The sequence below is a fragment of the Ursus americanus genome, chromosome 9 (genome assembly GCF_024610735.1).
Source record: "Ursus americanus isolate L20-20 chromosome 9, mUrsAme1.1.p, whole genome shotgun sequence".
In the NCBI taxonomy this organism is placed as follows: Eukaryota; Metazoa; Chordata; class Mammalia; order Carnivora; family Ursidae; genus Ursus; species Ursus americanus.
Genome location: NC_142135.1, coordinates 18817446 through 18838904, shown reverse-complemented (window position 1 = coordinate 18838904; position 21459 = coordinate 18817446). Strand labels below are relative to the sequence as shown.

General features: G+C 34.9%; 1 protein-coding gene across 2 annotated transcripts in view; it reads left to right on the top strand.

The window, feature by feature from the left end:
* MTBP (MDM2 binding protein) overlaps positions 1-17709 on the top strand; it is a 78077-nt gene extending 60368 nt beyond the window's left edge. For both annotated transcript variants that reach the window (XM_045805724.2, XM_045805723.2), the window contains exons 16-22: positions 187-342; positions 3121-3216; positions 9885-10151; positions 11576-11825; positions 12413-12526; positions 15913-15978; positions 16548-17709. In XM_045805724.2, coding sequence (XP_045661680.1) covers positions 187-342; positions 3121-3216; positions 9885-10151; positions 11576-11825; positions 12413-12526; positions 15913-15978; positions 16548-16586 — 988 coding nt within the window. In that variant the 3' untranslated portion in view covers positions 16587-17709. The remainder of the gene's footprint in view (positions 1-186; positions 343-3120; positions 3217-9884; positions 10152-11575; positions 11826-12412; positions 12527-15912; positions 15979-16547) is intronic.
* Positions 17710-21459: the final 3750 nt, after the last annotated feature.

Here is a 21459-nt window from a genome sequence, read left to right as displayed (position 1 = left end):
TGACCTACAGATTTTAAAAATATACTTTTATACTAAATGATTCACAAAGATTTTACTTTATTTTCTTTCCTAAATATATAGTTCTGTAGTTTTCTTTGTTGTTCTGGTTTCTGCTCATATCACCTTTTCCTGACTCTGGTGAATTCTAATCCACTTTTAATAATTTACATAACATTATTTTCTCAGAACCGGTTCATTACCTCGTTCATCTGAACAGTTACTGGGTCACAGAGAGGGTCCACGGGACTCGATCACATTATTGGATGCTAAGGAATTACTAAAATTCTTTACCTCAGATGGATTACCAATTGGAGATCTTCAGCCTTTACAGATCCAAAAGGGGTAAGTTATAAACTTAAAATTGCCGATTAATTTTTTAAAAAGTCATTTTTTAAACACATTGCACCTCATTTCCTTAGTTAATCAATGCACTATGCTGCTTGGGCAAAATTCACATGTTTGATCCCAATGTTTATCAGTTGGACTTGATCCTCACATTGTACCTTAGCCAAATGTCCTGTTATATTGTGTTATTGAATGTGAGGAAACCAAGGATAATAAAAGCAAAAGCAACCTCAGTTTATTCCCTATAGAAGTCGGTAGCTTCTACTTTGTATACAAAGGACAATGCTATTTAAGAAAAAATTATAATTTGACTTGCAAATTTTTAAAATTCTTTTTTCTACATTATTCTCTACTTTTGATTTTGCCATTCCCTGTCATGACATTTTCATGTCATGCCTAATATTAGCAAAAAGCAGCCTTTCAACTGAAAAGAATGGAAAAGTACAATAAAAATGCTTTTGGAACTATAATATTACTGAGTACTCAGTGTCTATATGAATAGTTTACTGCTAATTTGACTTCCAAGACAACTTCCACTAAGTTACTCGTTAATAAATATCAGACGTTGCTAAAGTTGACTTAATTACAGATAAAATTGTGATGTTAGTTACTTTGGAAATTTGAATCATTTGTTCACTATCCCATCTTAATTGTTAATCCATTATTTTAAAGACCTCCCAGAGAACTGTAGAAATTATAGATCGTTTTAATCACTTCTACAAAACTTGTTTTGGCAAATATTGATTTTAAAGGTACACTTTGGAAGAGATTTATTTGAAGGTAGTTATATCTCAGAAATAATCCTGAAGCATATTGCCTTCATGTGAATGTTCGCTAGAGAGAGAGAGAGAAGGAGCAACTTTGAAAACTTGAGGATCTTAATAATTATGGGTTTTAATGACTTAATGATCTTAATGACATAAAAGTGTAATTTTTCTCTCTCGTAGCTTTAAGAGATTGATAATCTTTTTTATGGGACTCAAGAGAGTGAAGAAGTATATACACATTTTTCATCTATTTAGCTATTGGAGTATTGTCCTTCCAGATCATTAAGTGTGAACTGACAAAGTTGAACAGATTGGCCAAAACTGAATTATGTAGATTGTACTCTTTTTGAACAAGTCTTTCTAGATGAAATGTTAGAGGATATATTTGTAGGGGAGATACTATTTTTTCTCTAATTTATAGGTATTTTGTTTAGGGAAATTTGATACAGTTCCTTCATGTTAGTAAAGAATGACATCATTATCCAGTAATCTTCTATTAACATTGAAGTTGAAGAATGAGCTTTCCTAACAATGGATCAAGAACCTGCAGGCCCTTATTAAAATGTCTACCTATGTCATGAGCTGTTGAAATGTTAAACAGAGTGCAGGCATGACTCCTGTGTGTATACCAAAGATAAATTAAACATTGACAAAGTACATATCTATTAAAATGTTTCCCTTAGCAAGAATAGGTTGTGAGTAAATCTAAGGAAAAATACATGAAGCTGCTGAGAGTGTTGAAATAAGAAATGGAAGACACCGTGGTAAGGGAGAGAAGTGAAATGCTAGGTGCCTAAATCGTTTTGTATCAGGAAATCATTCATTTTAATAGTGAGTCCTCAAAATACTGGGGTCATTGCAATTAATTAGTGTTATTTTTTGTGGAACACTTTAAATGGATGTACTAGAATATAAATTCTCTTTTTTAAGGTTCATACTTAGCATATGCCTTACACTTTAATGTACTAATTTCAAATGCTTAGTATAGTACCCTCAATGATTTTCAGTTTTCATTATTAAACCTATAGGGTGAGAAATGTGAGAGCACACTTATGCATGGAACTATACTATCTGCTTGCCTTTCTGTATACTGTTTCCCAGTCTTCTGAATTCAGGCCCCTGGTATTTCATTCTATTAACTATGTAAAAGCACCATTGCATTATTCTCCCATTCCCATGTAACCTGTTCTGAGCTTCAGGAACATGATCCAGTGCATTGGAACAGAGCCTCTCCACTCAGGAAGTGAAAGGTGGGAGTTGGAGGGAGTGGGCACCTCTTAGAATAACCAGGAGAGCTTAACCTAATTGCAGTGACCTTTCTCTTCCTGAGATTTTGATACACCCCTGCAGGTCTGGGTGTGGAAGGGGTTGAGCATGAATATTTTATGTAAGCTCACCATATGATTAGTTCTCACATACCTGCTGATTGGAAACCTACTTCAAAAGCATAACTGAAGTCAGCAGTCTCCATATCCTTTGATATTTAACAAGTTGCTAACTCTTAAAGTAGGTGTCAAGATGACTACATTCCCAGGCAAAGAAAAATCTGGTTCCTTCATGTGTTATAGTAGGAAGTAAATACTTTTGTTACCAAAAGATTTGAATTGACTTTAATTATTCCCCTGCAAAAAAGAACTTAATTAAATGCATAAACATTAGTTCACTACACCAAGAAAAAAACAATCCTTCAGGAATAATGCTGCTTCTTGAATTTCTACTACAAATCATTTTTCATTCTTGATTTATCCATTTCTCAGAATAGTTTTAAGAAATAAATAACATTATAACTTCAGAAACTTGAGGCACAGAAAATGTAAGTGACAGAACCCACTTAGGCTTAACCTTGTTTGTTTTCCTTCTTATGCTTTTCGGGTGTTACATAATTTTTATCCCATATAAGATTCACTTATAGAGAAGGAAGTCAGATTTCATTTTTTAGATACTTTCTTGAAGTTTCTATTTTTCACTAAATAAACTTTAACTACAAATGAAAAACTTTTTGTTTTAGGGAAAAGACTTTTGTTCTGACACCGGAACTTAGTCCTCGGAAGCTTCAGGGTTTACCTTTTGAAAAAGCCTCAGTGTGTCATTATCATGGGATTGAGTAAGTTTTTATTTACACTTTACTCTTCTGGGTGTTGCTGGTGAAGCTTTTCTTATGTGAGTGTGAAGAGTATCTGTAATAAAATGATAAAGAGACAAAGCCAAAGAGAAAGTATATCAAAAAATCTCAGAAAACAAAGCAGTGTGTGCACAAATAAGAATTTGTCTTCTACTGTAAAAAAAAAAAAAAGTTATTTGATGATCGATCAGTTTTACAGCATTTAAATATTCTGTTACTAATTGCCAGATATTTTAATCAAAATTATTTTCATCCTTATGTTATATATGTGTATTTGTACTGCTGATCACATTAATATTCCCTGGTCACTAATTACATTGTAACTACTCAGAAACTATTGGATGAAATGTGTTCCCATTTGTAATATATTAATTATGTGTAAATTTTTCTAGAATTTTAATTGACCAGTTTGAATAAAATTTCAAAGAATTCTCTTACATAAAGGGATTAGCAGTTCTGGGGTTACGTGCACATCTACCATTTTCACAAGGACAAGAAATTCAATGATGGTGATAAACTATTTTATAATAAATTTTCAAGACCTTGGTGATTCATTTTGTCAAATATTTTGCCGGAAACATCCTATTTTGATTGGCTTGTAAACTTAATCTTTATTTCATGTAAACTTTAAAAATACTGATAATCATTCACTCAGAGGCTAAAGATACAAAGGACAATTATTTCTGCCCTTAAGAAGCATATACTCTATAGGGGAGAAAGAAGAAAACACATGATTTTAGTAGAATATAAATAGTGTTAAAATACAGATGTCTGCCCAGTGGATGGAAGAATGAAATGCCAGGAACTATTTGAGAGTGTTTCAAAGAGGAAATCTGAACTAAGTTTGAAAGAATGAAGAGGAGTGTACCTGGCAGAAAAGGCAATGTCTGGGGGAGGAACAAAGTACAGAGTTACAGATTCTAGGAAGATAAACTACATTTTTACCTTTATTTTTCATTTTTTATTTTTATTTACTTTTATTTTTTAAAGATTTTATTTATTTGAGAGAGAGAGAGAGAGCTTGCATGAGCAGGGGGAAGGGGCAGAGGGAGAAGCAGACTCCCCACTGAGCAGGGAGCCCGATGGTGGACTTGATCCCAGAGTCCAACCTGAGCCGAAGGCAGCTGTTTAACCCACCGAACCACCCAGATGCCCCTAGATTTTTATTTTTGAATAAGAGTGAGAAACATATTATACTATAATAAGACCAGATCATGAAGTCGTGAAGGTCACTAGTGACATGGAAGGGAGATGATCTTTATTTTTGAGAAGTAAAAGACCTTTATTTTTAAAGCATGAGATTATATGCTTGGGTTTGTGCCATTGAAAGAAATCTCATTGGCTTTTGATAAATTGAGTTGAATTATTTCAAGCAGGAGATGTTGAAGGACTAAAATGCTATCAGGCAGTGGAAACAGGAAAGAGAATACAAACTTGTAGCTATCCAAAGAACTTTAGACCATTTAGAAGTTGGGGATGAGAAAGAAGATGACAAGATTTTCTTTAGGGATTCTAGCTTGGGCACATTGGAACGATGATGGTACAATGGAGAAAATATGGAAGGTATGGAAGGCCACCCAACAAGTCAGTCTAAGAATGTTTAGTTTCCTTGCTATGTTTAAATAAGATTTATTTCATTTAAAGAGTTTGTATGTTAGTTTGACACTAGAGGCAAAATATTCAGTTATTTTATTTTCAAGCATCAGAATTAAATTCCCCACTAAAGTCAGATGTAAGAAAAAGATACCTGCTATCACTGCTTTTTTCTTTTTCACCCATTGTGCTGAATGTTTGTTTTAATCGTAATTTTGGTTAGTTAAAATAAGGAAAACTAGAGAGTTTAAAAGAGTTATAAACTTTTTAAAAGAGTATTGAAAAGGAGACCATAAGAAGTATTTTTTTGTTTTTATTTTTCATTTCGCAGAGAAGAGACTTCACAAATTATTAGAAGTAGTAAATTTGAAAAGTGACTAGTGATAAAATACATATTAAAAAGCCTAGTTTACCTCTAAACCAGCCATTTCCAATTGTAAACACTCCGAGAAAAGATCTCATTTAAAATAGCAATAAAACCATAAATATTAGAAGTATTTTTGCAAGAAATGTAGAATGGAAAAAAATGCAAATAACCTATATTAGGGGACATAAAAGCAACGTTGATTACTTAGGGGAAACATGCTTTGTTTCCCTATGCACAGATTCCATATTCTAAAGGAATTAGTTTTTTTTTACATTTTTTTACATTTTTACATTTAATTTTAAATGTAAATATTTAATATAATTCTTAACAACTCTGAACCTTTGGGTGAAATAATTCTATAATTTATCTGGTAAGAAGCCTCCTTCCTTTTACTTAAAGAATGAGATTAATTTTATCATATAACCAGAAAATTTTATTATAAAACTATTATAATTACAGGAACTAAATAGGAAATCCAAGGAAAAAAGCAAGTATACATAAGAATATGATCTAATAGAGGAAATATTTCAATCAGCGGGCAAAAGAGGAAATATTCAGTAGATAGTAGTGAGAGTATGATTAAATATGCAAATAAAATAAATTAATTAAAGATGATTCTCAGTTCACACCAAATATCAAAATACATCGCAGATGTATTCAGAGTTAAAAGTGACAAACTGTGAAAGAAAAGAACTAGCATAAAATGTAGGGGAAAATCTGTTCTAAGTGTAGGGAAGACTTTTTTAATTTATTCTAACAGAGGAAGAAACCAAAAACGAAAAGAATGATAGATTTGTCCTAATTTTAAAACAGCAATGTCAATAATCAACAGAAACAAAAGAAATCCTTAAACTAAGGATTAAGCTGAGGAAAATATTTTTTAACATAAATGAGAAGGTATTTTGTTTTATAATTAAAGAAAGCTGGGGCGCCTGGGTGGCTCAGTCAGCTAAGCGTCTGACTTGATTTCAGCTCGGGATGTGGTCTCAGGGTCATGGATTGAGCCCCGAGTCAGCTCCACAGTCAGCACTGGAGTCCACTTGAGATCGCCCTCTGTTCCTCCCCCTCCTCGCTCGCTTGCTTTCTCTCTCTCTCAAACAAATAACTAAATAAAATCTTTAAAAAAAAAAGATTGCTTACAAATAAATAAGAAAGTAAAATAAGTGCTCCAATGGAAAAGCTGGCAAAATCTTGAACCATTGTTTACCAAAGAGGAAATACAAATGACTGATACACATGACAAGTTGTTTTTATCAACTTTTTAAAATTTGCTTTTTAATTTACATTCTTAATGTAAATTGAAACAAGAGTGAGGATGCTTTTCACTTATGAAATCATGTTAGTGGTGAAGGAACATAAATGAGTAAGCCAGCTCATAGAGTATAAATTGCAGCAACCTGTCTGGAGAGCTGTTCAGTAATTTACCAAAACCCATGCAAATGTTTATAACATCAGATTGATTAATTTAGCTTAATGGAAAAAAAAGTGGTATACACTGAAAGTTATTATGCAAGGGTATTTTCCATGATGTTATTTAAAATAGGAAACAGTGGAAATGTCTTAACTATAGGGGCTTGGATAAATACATTATAATACATCCATAAAATTCTGTACAGTCACGAAAATGGCTCTAATTGAAGACTGGCGAATAGTGACGAGTACATGGAACAGTTAGAACTGTAGTACATTGCTTGCGGGAGTATAAAGTGATATCTCTACTCCAGAAAAGGATCTGGAAGTTTCTCATGAAACTAAACATACTCAGATCGTACTGTTCAGAAGTTCCAATACTAGGCATTTTCCTAAGAGAAATGAAAACACAACTCCACGAGAAGTCTTGAACAAGATCATAGTTTTATCTGTAATCGCCCCAAACTGGAAACAGCCTAGGTGTACATCAACAGAATAGATAAACTGGCATATGTACACAAAGCAATACTCCTCAGCGGTAACAAGGAACAGCATGTCGATACACACAATGACATTACACTTCTGTCTGTGTGGAAAAACAATTGAAGTAAGACTTTGAAGACTTTAAGATAAGCAGTAGGAACTACCTACCCCTATAAACAAATCTTTCAGTGACTCCGTTTTCTTTACTCTAAATTTGTGCTCCTTAACCTGGGGACATTGAGATCAAACTAAGGAGGTTATAGGAGGTGAGCTCAGTGAATCCAGGAACACGCTTTTTTCAAGAAGGTTTGAGCATATAGTGGGAGAGGGGGAAAGGGGTCTTATTTATGTTCAACATAGATAATGAATCTACTTGAAACAAAATTCTATTGGGACATGTCAAAGTAATTACGAAGCTGAAAGGAGAGTTCTCTCTTCTTCATGTTGCTATAAGCCTTTGGAATCCTTGAGCTCTTCCTATACCCAGACATAAAGCATATTTGGAAAAAATATATAAACTATTCAAGTGCAAATCAATGTTTTCTTAAGGCAAAATGAAATAGCGCCACTGTTGACTTTTTGTTTTTCCATCTATTTTATCCTGGAGTGTTAGATACCATTGATTGTGAGATTCACTGTTTTCTTTAACAGCAAATTAAACTCTGCTGTCAAACTGTGATGGGTGGCCACACCAGCCTCCTGTTGGTTTCCAATTTCTTTCATCTATTCCAAGAGATCTGGCAGTTTCTCCTGCCTTCGTTGACATTGGTGTGTGCTAAGAAATATCTTGCCTATTATGTAGTTACCAAACAAAAATAACTTCATCTTCTTGAAGGTATTTTTCTTTCTTTGGATGCGTAAAGCATTTGGTTATTGTTTTGCAAGAAAATATAGAAGTGTAGTCATTCATCCAACTATGGATATTTACTTCACTAATATCAAATATGCACCCTGCCTCTCTGTTTCGGTTCTTTTATTATTTACAAAGTACTTTTTGTTTCAGTGCCAGATCATAGTATAATCATTTGAAGACATTTTAAATAGCAAAGTCAATAGGCACAGTGCACATAATTCAGTTGAAGGAATGACATTATGAGCAACTGTGATCAAGAGATGTTAAAACTGGAAGGAAAATATCTGCATGTTAGATTCAAAATCTCAGAGTAGAAAAAAATACTCATTTGGAGTCAGACTGTATCATTTTTTCTCAAAAATTTTCTATAGGCTCATCAGGCATTACATTGCCTCTTGCCTAGAACCTTTCTTGACACTCATGGTTCTTGATTTTACTTTTGATTCTGTCAGTTGCCCAGGAGAGAAATAGGACTCATCAGTAATCCTTAAAGTTACTGCTGGTTTTTAATGAAATGTGTTTTATTAAATAACAGACTAGAGCAAGAATGTTACAGAATTGAGAGACCTGGGTTCTGTCACCACTTCCCATTCTGACTTAGGAGCTCAGTGTTCTCCCCTGTTAAATTAAACTGCTGGGTTAGATCGATAATTTTTCAGTCCTAGTTATGCTTTAGAACCCACCTGGACAGCTTTTTAAATAATATGCACACTATAAGATTTGCTTTGGTAGGATATAAACCTGCTAATAATAATAATAATAACAGCAACAGCAGCATACATTTATTGACTGCTTTGCTTACCTCTATTCCGGGCACTGTCTACATGTCCGCAAGGAACATGTAAGGAACCCTCACAGTAGCTCTTGGGGCTGACTGCTATAAATCTCATTTTGCAGAGGAGGCCAGCAGAAGCACGGATAAAATTAAATGATTTGGCTAAGTTCAAACAGCTCACCAGTGGTGGAGCCAAATTTAAATCGAGGGATTCCAGCTCTTAGAAATCAAATATGAAAGTGTCACAAGGGAAAGAAAAAGTCCCTAAAACTTCTACCAGGCAATCAGATATTAGGGTAATGATATACTCCTTGGGAGTTGAGCCAAAAGCTTATGGACCCAAAGTTCCGATTTTAGGGAGCCTCTTAGAATTTTACAAGTCAAGAGGACAGATAACAGAGAAAGGTTTTGATTTTACTCGTCCTCCCATCACATCTGTGAAGCTGTTTGTGTTTCCCTAATGCAGCTGTAGCAGAGGAGAAAGTGCAGAGTTGTCCAAGTTCACGTATCTCATAGGCGATTTTCCTGATATGCTTATTTGTTGTACTTGACAACATGGGATTTAAGTCCAGAAGCATTCCCTGAGCTAACATCTCCTTGATTCCTTGAATCAGATTTAGCTAGAAACCAGATGCACAGGGACGGCTGAAGTGTTTGAAGAAAAATCTGTCAATCAGCAGTAAGGGGGAAGTGAGTTTCAAAGAAAAATTCAAAATGTTCCGAGCGGTTTTTGGTGAGCCAGTTAGAATACCTTTATACCCTTTTCATCTTTTTGTTGAAAATAAACTTGCCCTTTCTAAGAGAAGTCAGCATTTCATGTTGTTACACATCAGCCATGCTGAGGGATCGGAGGTTGGTAGAGATTTAAAGAGTATTAAAACAGCAACTCTGTTATTTTGAAAATAAGCCAGAGGATTAACTTAATCTGTTGCCCAGAAATAGTCAAAGAGGAATCAGATCGTACTTCAAATTTTTAATTCTTTTGCCGTGTCATCTAGCAGGCTAGAAAAACTGAACTTGTGAGGGAAGTTGGCCATTCACTCAACCCTCCAACCATTATTAGAAAGTTAAGTAAGAGGTTTTCGAGTAAATGTTTTGCTCTTTCCTTGGCAGGGAAAAGCCTGTGGCTGTCGTGGAGCCTGTGATTTTAAGGTCTTTCTCTTGTTTAGATATTGCTTGGATGACCGAAAAGCATTAGAAAGAGATGGGGGATTTTCTGAACTTCAGTCTCGTCTTATCCGTTATGAAACCCAAACCACCTGCACCAGAGAAAGTTTTCCGGTCCCCACAGTGTTGAGCCCTCTTCCATCACCTGCCGTCTTGTCAGAGCCTGGAAGTGTCCCTGATGGAGAAGCGTTACAAAGCGAACTCCGAACTGAGGTATCCCGATTGAAAAGAAGATCAAAAGATCTGAACGGCCTTTATCCGCAAAAAAGGTGATCTATTAAGTGCATAAAAATAGTCTCTTGACAGAAAGTGTGTTAGTCCCTAATCTTTTTTTTCAAATTAGTCTTTCCTGTTTTTAAGTAGCTTCCTGCATAAATCATAGATTAATTCCTTCATATCAGGAATTTTGTTTTTATTTGAGCAGTTATGATTATGCTTATAAGTTATAAAAAGAAATGACTTGGAAAAAACACAATTTCTTACTTTCTTTACTAATACACAGTCCATTAGCACGATGGGTTGTCAAGTTGTGAAGCCGTGGAACACCCGAGATCTGATCCGATAGATTAAGTAGCAGAGCTGCTTTATTGAAGAGGGTGTTTGGGGATGGCAGCTTTCCTGCTGGCTCTTCCTGCCTTCTTGCACTGCTTTCTGCCTGCCTTGGCCTCTTAAGCATTGTTTCTGTGAGATATAGCTTTAAACACTACACAATATTATATGAAACTTTTCCAGATCCTTTTCTTGCTAGCTAAGTGAAATGTCCATATACTGGAACAGAAGTTTTCGTAAACACCCTCATTTCCGTTGAATTTATATATCTTTAGGACCTTTGTCAAATTTAGGTCTTTAGCATCTAAAGCAACTCTTAAATTCTTATGTATGTAAATCTTTCAAAAAATTTAAAATATTGTTAGAATGAGGTTTTTAAATCTTTTTTTTTGAGCAGTTAAAAATATTAGAATACTATTTCCCTGATATGGAATAACTAAATTGTTTTTATGCAACTTTGCAAATTCATGGTACTTTTTATACGTGATAATACTAAACAGCAAATCCGTTAAGGTTTCTGATACTGTATTTTGTAATAATATTTCTTATTTGTGACTTGTGACTAATAAAAAGGCATGTGTTCCAGAAGAGAAAGTACACTGTGGGCTGTGGGTTAGCAGAATTGAAGGATATGAGACCCGATCTTATAAAAGGAAAAATAACATTTTAGAAAGATTGAAATATGAGCCAATTTTATAGTTTTATTGTATTTAACACTTATTTATTTTGCCCAGGTAATTGCATAGGTATAGTAAGTATAGGTTGCAGTGTCTTTGTCAAAATTATCTTCATAGAAAAGTATAAGTATTTAACAGATGATTATTAAATGTACAGACTTCACCACCTGGAGTGCCAGAGCTGATTGATGTGAGGAATTACAAATTGTTGGGGAGGGCGACAGCGATACCGCTTGTTGCTAGAATTCTAGTTATTCCTTGCTTTGTATGTTTTAGTCACTCATGAAGAAGAGAGCAACTTTATAGTATGATGTGACATTACTTATTTAAAGCAGTAGTAGCAAGAAATTTTGTTTGCTTTTCATGGATTTATGTTTCAGTGGATGTAGTGGTCACATTTAGGACAGAAAAATGTACTCATGGTTGATTCACTTAATCTGTGTTTTTGATATATTTCTCCACAATAGACTTGTGAAATCTGAAAGTTCAGATTCTCTTCTTTCTCAAACAAGTGGCAATACTAATCATCATCCTGATGCAGTGACATCCAGAAAACCCCGAGCAGAGCGATCATTCTCTCTGGCTTGTCCATCACTTCCAGTTCTAAGCTATGAAACTCCAAAAGTCACTACAAAGGCCAGTTCAGGTCAAAAAAGTGTGCATGGATCAAAAACGTCAAGGCAAATTAAGGAATCAAGATCACAGAAACACACACGGGTAAAGATTTATTTCCTGTCTCTTAGTTCTACATGGGAAGAAATTCCTTTATTTGTTTCATTTAAACTGTATGTCTAAAATTTTATGAGTAAAATGAAATGGTATCTATAATGTGCTTTAAAACAATCCAGTATAAGAAGGGTAATGGGTAAGTGGGCAGAGGTGTAAATGAAACAAAATTAGCTATAAATTGATCCTCATTGAAACTGGTTGATCTATCAAAATAGGGATTTGTTATAAAATGTTCTGCTTCCCAGTGTTTGAAATTTTCCATAGTAAAAAATAAGTACACCCCCATGTATATCCCTAACATGTGTAGCTTTTACACCCAGATTTTGATTCAGAACTCATGATTCGAATTCCTCTTAAGATATTCCAGTCATTTCTTCCTAACAGATATCTGGTGACATGTATGACCGTGTAACTGTTCCAGATCTCTTTTTTTTTTTTCAGTTGTTTTGTCCTAATGAACTTATCTTTCACATAGTTACATGCTTATGTAATTCACACAACTGAACTCTAAAGATGAAATAATATGTTTGTACCTTTTCCAAGAAATATTAGTCATATGTTGTGTTCTATTCAAGATACTGAAAGAGGTAGTTACGGAAACCCTGAAGAAACACAGCATTACTGAGGCTCATGGGTGTTTCACTGCATGCAGCCACCGTCTCTTTGAGATCTCCAAGTTGTATCTGAAGGTACGGTGTCTTCTCTACTAACAGCAAAATTGAAGTCATGTTCTGACGTTCCTCTTTGACATAAAGTAATGTTTAGTGAGTGTTTTTTACAATGATAGCTTATAACTTGTTTCCAGATATTTTTTTTTTACATGTAGTTAGAAAAATTGGAGTCAAAATATTTTATATCTGACTTGTTTGATTTTTTTGTCTTCCTATACAGAAAACTGCATTTTAACTGGTATCCTCATTATTTCCCTAACAAGTCTTTGACTTAAGTTGATAATAAGCTTCAAACCATGTTTAATTAGTAATTTTAGTATATAGTAAAAAGGCAACTGGAATGGGTATCAGAATACCCCATTTATAATTTTGGGTCCATTATCGGCTAGTTGTGACACACTGGACAGATCAGCCCCTCAGATGATGCTTCTATAAAACTTAGATGGTTTTAGATTATCTCCAGTTAAGAGTTTTTGACTCTAATCACAGTTTTGTGTGGGTTCCTGGTAAACCTACAGATTGACCACATGTATTCAATTCGCCTTCTTTCTAAAATCTCTCAAGAAAGATGGTATTAAAGTACAAAAACAGGGCGCCTGAGTGGCTCAGTCGTTAAGCATCTGCCTTCGGCTCAGGGCGTGATCCTAGGGTCCTGGGATTGAGCCCCACATCGGGCTCCCTGCTCCACTAGGAGCCTGCTTCTTCCTCTCCCACTCCCCCTGCTTGTGTTCCCTCTCTCGCTGGTTGTCTCTCTCTCTCTGTCAAATAAATAAATAAAATCTTTAAAAAAATAAAAAATAAAAAAATTAAATTAAATTTTAAAAAAGTACAAAAAGAGAAGAAGAGAGAAAAAAATGTTTAAGTCCCTTGTTGAACAAGACAAAGCCCACAGAAGTGTGGTATCACAGCGTTAAAGAAGTTCAAACCTCAATGCCTGCCCAGTGGGGTGCCAGTGAGAATCAAGCCACTTCAAGTGACACAGTCTCTGAGGTGCTTAAGATTTGAAGACACCGGGTGTCATGGAAAGCAGGGGTGTGGTGTCAGGTAGAAGATGGGGAATTGAATAAAAATCTACAAAGTAAAGTAGGGAGCCCGCAATTCCTCTGCAAGTCCTTCTCCCACAGGGGTAACTATGGGGTCTACTGCCTGTGCTTCTCTTCCCCCAGCTCTGTGACGGTACAGGAAGTGGTCTCTGGAGAAAAAAGAATTAAAGGCCACAGGGGAAAAACCCATTGGCCTCCTAATAACCCTGCCTTGTAAAGTCACCAGACAGAGCTTCCACTAAGATCTATTTTTCATTTTTATGTATGATTGGACTGCCAAGGATCATCAGACTTTTGAGACTTTTGCAAAAAAGAGATGCCAAAATGTAAAGGACTGAAGGCATCTCTTAGGGGCAGGAAGCTATAGAAGACTTCATAAAAACTATAATTCTCTCAGAAGATAATTGCATCCATAAAGGTGGAACAGGATGCTGTTTCCAGAAACTATACAAAACATGAAAGCTCCTTGAAATTAAAAATACGATAAAATAAATCTAATAGGCTGAATAGTTGAGATTAAGAAAGTTACCAGAAATTAGAATCAGATGACAAAAAACATGAAACATAGGATCAGGAAATGGGAGGACTAATCCAGAAGATCTAATATGCTAATTGAAGTTTTAAAAATAGAGAATAAAGGAGAGCAAAATATCAAAAATCTAACAGTTTTCCAGAACTGAAGAACACAAGTGCCATGATTGAAAGGGCACATAGCTTGTCGATCCCAGTGAATGACAGTTCTACAAGCTACCTCATTGTTGAATTCCATACCTCCTGAAATGAGAGAACACCTCTCAAAAGCTTCTCAGGAAAGAAAGTTTACATATAAAGAACTGAGAATCAGAATGGCATTGGACTTCTCCACATTAAGTTATATTGTATGCTAGAAGACAGTGGAAAAGTACCTTCCAATCTGAGGGAAACTGATTTACCTAGTATGTTATACCCGGTCACAAATTCAATCAGGTATGAGGATTCGTTAGAGATATTTCAGAAGTGAAAAGTCGAAAAAAATCTGTCATTCGTATACCCTTTGGAAGCATCTGCAAGAGGATGAAGATAGCAGAACAGGGACTGAGGCAAGAAATAAGAACTAATCCAGGGAGCAGTTAGACCAAATCGGAGCAGGCTGTGGGAGAAAGGAAAAAATAAGAATAATAATGAAAATCAAATTTTTTGAAAAACTGAACTGAGAGATTATCCAGTGTATTTGAGTATTTGAAACAAGTTTGCTACAGTTGATCACAGCATTCGGCAGGGGGGACCCAGAATTAGATACATGGCAAACTAAAGCAAATATAATTTACCTACAGGTTAAACAAAATATGAGAAGATAATTATAATAACATTACTTAGCTCAGGACTGACCTGTATTTACGTAGGTATAGTAATGCAGACACTGACTATTCACTGATCAAAACTGGTGCAACAGTTACTGAGAGGAAGAAGAGGGAGGTGGCCGGGTTCAGAGACCTGAGTCCATACCTTTGTAACTGATTAACAATGATCATTGTCTAAAATTGCTAAATCAAAAAGCAGCATAAGCGTGTTATTTAGAAACATGAAGGTATAAATAAGGGAAACAGCTGAAAGAACTGAAAGTGGTTCTCTCTCCTTGGGAAGCATAACTTAGAGGGACGGCAGAGGACTGCTTTTTTAAAATGTGATTAGATTTTTTTAATTTACTTTGTAATCTAATTTGATATAATCATATTTTTTAAAACGCAGAGATTTCAGTTTTCCTTTCCTATGTCATTCCTTTTGTTGCAGAGTAAAGTAACCAAAAAAGAGGAGAGAGAAAAGATATTTTATCTGAAACATAATACAAATACTGTATATTCATTTCCTGTGTACCAAAGCAGTAGTGGATACTCATAATCAAGGATGGGACTTAGATTTGGTCAGTGCTGCTGGGAATACGAGGCTAGAATGACAGAAGTTTTGGAGCATCTGGGTGGCTCAGCGGTTAAGCATCTGCCTTCGGCTTAGGTCATGATCCCAGGGTCCTGGGATCGAGCCCCGTGTCAGACGCCCTGTTATGCAGGGAACCTGGTTCTCCCTCTCCCTCTGCCAATCCCCCTGCTTGTACACTCTCTTCCTCTCTCTCTCTCAAATAAATAAATAAAATCTTTTTTTTTTAAAAAAGGAATGACAGATATTCATATGTGTGTTTTGTTGTTAGAGTATCTTGATATTTGGGGGTAGAGCTAAATTATAATACTTTGATTTTTTTCGTAGTATTTCCTGAGTCACATGGACACTTGTAGAATGATTTAGGATAATCTCAAGTTTATTTAATAATGACTTGTTCTCTGTAATTTAACGTACAACTTGTGAAACACTTTATTTTGTTATTTTTAGGATCTTAAAACTTCAAGGGGTCTATTTGAAGAAATGAAGAAAGCAGCAAACAACAATGCTGTACAGGTAAATAATTACTCGCAGGAAACGACATTCAATTAAATTGCTATTTTATTTCAGGGTAGCCACGATGCCATTATATATGCTGTGTAAGAACTCTCTTTAAAATACTTAAAAATAGACTAATGCAAACAGAGCATTTAGGAGTACTTAATAGGCTGCTCTGTTAACAAAAGGGTTTCTAAAGATGATGTTAAGAAAGAGAAACTTCTTTTAAATAATCCAAAGAGCTGGAAAAATTAATCCATTGTGATTAGTTGTTTTCAAAGTTTGGTTTAATTTCTTTCTAATGACCCTTCGAAAACAATTGCAAAAAAAGGTGAGAAAACAGAGCAGAAGCTTTATTGTGTCCAGTGAGGACAGCTATTGTACTCTGCACTAGAAATCCGGCTTCAGTTTTCTTTTCTTCAGTTAGAAAATAGAATGTGTTTTTAAGATAAAATGTGTTTTAGGATTTTGACGTGTTACTTTCTATTTTAAATTTTCTACCATACTGTTAAAGTTTTAATTGTATCTTTTTCTGTCCCTTGTGTTTTCAGTAGAAGTAAACCATATCATATTTTTTCTCCTTCTAGGTGATTGAATGGGTGTTAGAAAAGACAAGCAAGAAATAACACAGAATCTTTCTCTTTGGACAATTATAAATTGGGCAGAGCTATTATTTGCTACTTCCTTCCTTAGTTTGAAAATTATAAACCAATTTCAAACTTTATTCAAAGAATAGATATTCCATCTCTAAAGAATTTCATAAATATCCAATATTTATTTAGTTTTGAGGATGCTCAGTTAATGTGTTTTTTAATTGTATACTTATTTTATAGTTTCACTCTATTTTAATTTTTAAGGTTAATATTTTTATATATGTTTTTAAATTTTTACTCTTGGTTATTTAATTTTTAATAAATTGAAAATGTTATTTCTTTTCTTCTTGGTAAATGTCTTTGTTGTTAGGCCTATTTAAATTACTGAATTTCAAGTAAGATATTGCCAGTGGCTTTTCTCATGTGACCCAACAGCATAACTTAATTGGATGATTCCTGGTGTAGAAAATATTGGTAAAAAATCCGCACAGGTAGCCATCTTCCCTTGCCCCCGCCCCAGAGCCACTGCTGTTGGAGCAGGGCAGAAATTGTGAAAATAAGATATAGTAAAAATGACTAAGTAGAGACTGCCAGAAAACAAGATATTTTCCCATGGTAGAAAATCTGGGAAATGCAGAAAATACAAAACAGAGTTAAAAAAAAAATTCCAACATTGCCTATCTGTATGTAACCACTGTTAATATTTTTTAAAAACATTTTATTCATTTATTTGAGAGAGAGAGAGAGTAAGCATGAGTTGGGGGGAGGGAAGGAGAGGGAGAAGTAGACTCCCTGCTGAGCAGGGAGTCCGATTTGGGCTGGATCCCAAGACCCTGAGATCATGACCTGAGCCGAAGACGGATGCTTAGCCAACTGAGCCACCCACACACCCCACCACTGTTGATATTTTAAAAATATATATGTAATTATGTTAAAAATATTTTTAAGTGGGGTCATCCATATGTGTGTATGTATTTTTAATGCATATATGTATTACTTTATACCCTGCTTTTCACTTAACAATGTATCATGAATTTTATATCATGTATCATTTTAATTACTGCATAATACCAAGGAATCACAAGTTGTTTAATCAATCCCCATTATTGGATGTATAGCCTCACTTTTTCCCTATTATAAATAAAACTGTAATGAATCTTCCTAATACATCACTGATTATTTCCTTAGTATAATTTTTTAGGAGTGGAATTCATGGGTCTTAAGATTGATCTTAATATTTCCAGACTGTCTTTCTGAGAAATTAGTTTGGACACCAACCAGCAGAGTCCCTGTTTACTTTTTTGATGACTGAAAATAGGATGATGAGAATTTTAGTTAGAATATATAAAGAACCTTCACAGTTTAATAATAAGACATTACCTAAAGTATTTTTTTTTTTTAATAGGCAAGGAGTTGAAAAAAATATTTCACAAAAGAAGATACAGGAATGGCAATAAACACATGAAAAGAAGTTCAGTATTATCAATCATTAAGGGAAGGCAAATTAAAACCATAATGAGATGCCTCTAAACACCCACTAGAATGGATACAATTTTAAAACTGATGATACCATGTCTTGGTGACTGTGTGGAACATTCGGAAATCTCATGCATTGCTGGGGGAAAGGGATAATGCTATGATCATTTTGGACAATATTTGACTTTCTTATAAAATTCAGCTTACACTTAGCATATGACTCAGCCATTCCCCTGTTTACCCAAGGTAAATTAAAACCTATGTCATACAAAAAATTGAACTAAATACTCATACCAGCTTAATTTTTTAAATTTGTCATTTAAATTTAATTTAGCTAACATACACTGTTAGTTTCAGGGGTAGAATTTAGCAATTCATTAGTTGCATATAACACCCAGTACTCATTATATCAAGTACCCTCCTTAATGCCCATCAGCCAATTACCCCATCCCAATACCTACCTCCCCTCCAGTAACCCTCAGATTTTTTCCTATAGTTAAGAGTCTCTTATGGTTTGCCTCCCTCTCTGTTTTCATCTTATTTTATTTTTCCTTCCCTTCCCCTATGTTCATCTGTTTTGTTTCTTAAATTCCACATATGAGTGAAATGATGTGATGTTTGTTTTTCTCTGACTGACTTGTTTTGTTTAGCGTAATACCCTTTAGTTCTATCCAAGTCCTTGCAAATGGCAAGATTTTGTTCTTTTTGATGGCTGGGTAATATTCCATTGTATATATGTATGTACTACATCTTCTTTATCCATTCATCTGTTAGTGGACCTCTGGGCTCTTCCCATATTTTGGCTAATGTGGACATTGCTGCTATAAACACTGGGGTGCATGTGCCACTTTGAATCACTATGTTTGTATCCTTTAGGTAAATACCTAGTGTGATTTTTGGGTCATAGGGTAGCTTTATTTTTAACTTTTTGAGGAACTTCCATACTGTTTTCAACAGTGGCTACACCAGTTTGCATTCCCACCAGCAGTGTAAGAGAGCTCTCCTTTCTCCACATCATCACCAAGACCTGTTGGTTCCTGACTTGTTAATTTTAGCCATTCTGACCAGTGTGAGGTGGTATCTCATTGTGGTCTTGATTTATATTTCTCTGATGCCAAGTGATGTTGAGCATTTTTTCATATGCCTGTTGGCCATTTGTATGTCTTTGGAGAAATGTCTGTTCATGTCTTCTGCCCATTTCTTGACTGGATTTTGGCTTTTTGGGTGCTGAGTTTGATAAGTTCTTTATAGAGTTTGGACACTAGCCCTTTATCTGATAAGTCATTTGCAAATATCTTCTCTCATTCTGTAGGTTGCCTTTTAGTTTTGTCGACTGTTTTCTTTGTTGTGCAAAAGCTTTTTATCCTGATGAAGTCCCAATAGTTCATTTTTGCTTTTGTTTCCCTTGCCTTTGGAGATGTGTCTAACAAGTTGTTGCAGCCGAGGTCAAGCAGGTTGCTGCCTGCATTCTTCCCTAGGATTTTGATGAATTCCTGTCTCACATTTAGGTCTTTCCTCCATTTTGAGTTTACTTTTTTGTATGGTGCAAGAAAGTCATCCAGTTTCATTCTTGTGAATGTGACTGTCCAATTTTCCCAGTACCATTTGTTGAAGAGACTTTTTTCCATTGGATATTCTTTCCTGCTTTGTTGAAGATTAGTTGAACATAGAGTTGAGGGTCCATTTCTGGGTTTTCTATTTTGTTCCATTGATCTGTGTGTCTGTTTTTGTGCCAGTACCATACTGTGTTTATGATTACAGCTTTGTAATATAACTTCAAGTCCAGAATTGTGATGCCTCCAACTTTGGTTTTCTTTTTCAACATTCCTTTAGCTATTCAGGGTTTTTTCTGGTTCCATACATATGTATGTATGTTCCAGTTCTGTGAAAAATGCTGATGTTATTTTGATAGGGATTGCATTGAATGTGTATTGCTTTGGGCAGCATAGACATTTTAACAATATTTGTTCTTCCAATCCATGAGGATGGAATGATTTTCCATTTCTTTGTGTCTTCTTCAGTTTTTTTCATAATTGTTCTATGGTTTTCAGAGTACAGATCCTTTACCTCTTTGGTTAGGTTTATTCCTAGGTATCTTATGATTTTTGGTGCAATTGTAAAGGGGATCGAGTTTTCTATTTCTCTTTCTTCTGCTTCATTGTTAGTGTATAGAAATGCAACTGACATCTGTGCATTGATTTTATATCCTGCAACTTTGCTGAATTCCTGTATCAATTCTAGCAATTTCTTAGTGGAAATCTTTTGGGTGTTCTACATAGAGTATCATGTTATCTGCAAAGAGTGAAATTTTGATTTCTTCTTTGCCAATTTGGATGCATTTTATTTCTTTTTGTTGTCTGATTGCTGAAGCTAGAACTTCTAGTACTATGTTGAACAACAGTGGTGAGTGTGGACATCCCTGTCATGTTCCTGACCTTAGGGGAAAAGCTCTCAGTTTTTCCCCATTGAGGATGATATTTGCTGTGGGTCTTTCATACATGGTCTTTATGATATTGAGGTATTTTCCCTCTGTTTCTACACAGTGGAGAGTTTTTATTAAAAAAGGATGCTGTATTTTGTCAAATGCTTTTTCTGCATCTATTGAAAGGATCTTATGGTTTTGTCCTTTCTTTTATTAATGTGGTGTATCACACTGATTAATTTGCAGATGTTGAACCATCCCTGCAGCCCAGGAATAAATCCCACTTGGTCATAGTGAATAATCCTTTAATGTACTGTTGGATCCTATTGGCTAGTATCTTGGTGAGAATTTTTGCATCCATGTTTATCAGGGATATTGGTCTATAATTATCCTTTTTAGTGGGGTCTTTATCTATAGTGGGGTTTTGGGATCAAGATAATGCTAGCCTCATAGAATGAGTTTGGAGGTTTTCCTTCCATTTCTACTTTTTGGAACAGTTTCAGAAGAATAAGTGTTAATTCTTTTTTGAATGTTTGGTAGAATTCCCCTGGGAAGTCATCCAGCCCTGGACTCGTTTGTTGGGAGATTCTTGATTACTGATTCAATTTCTTTGCTGGTTATGGGTCTGTTCAGATTTTCTATTTCTTTCTGTTTCTGTTTTGATAGTTCATATGTTTCTAAGAATGTATCTATTTCTTCCAGATTACCTAATTTGTTGGCATATAATTGCTCATAATATTCTCTTAGAATTGTTTATATTTCTTTGGTGTTGGTTGTGATCTCTCCTCTTTCATTCATGATTTTGTTTACTTGGGTCTTCTCTCTCTCTCTCTCTCTCTCTCTCTCTTTTTTGATAAGTCTGGCTAGGGGTTTATCAATCTTATTAATGCTTTTCAAAGAACTAGATCCTGGTTTCTTTGATCTGTTCTACTGTGGGTTTTTTTATTTCTAAATCATTGATTTGTGCTCTAATCTTTATTATTTCTCTTCTGCTGAATTTAGGCTTTA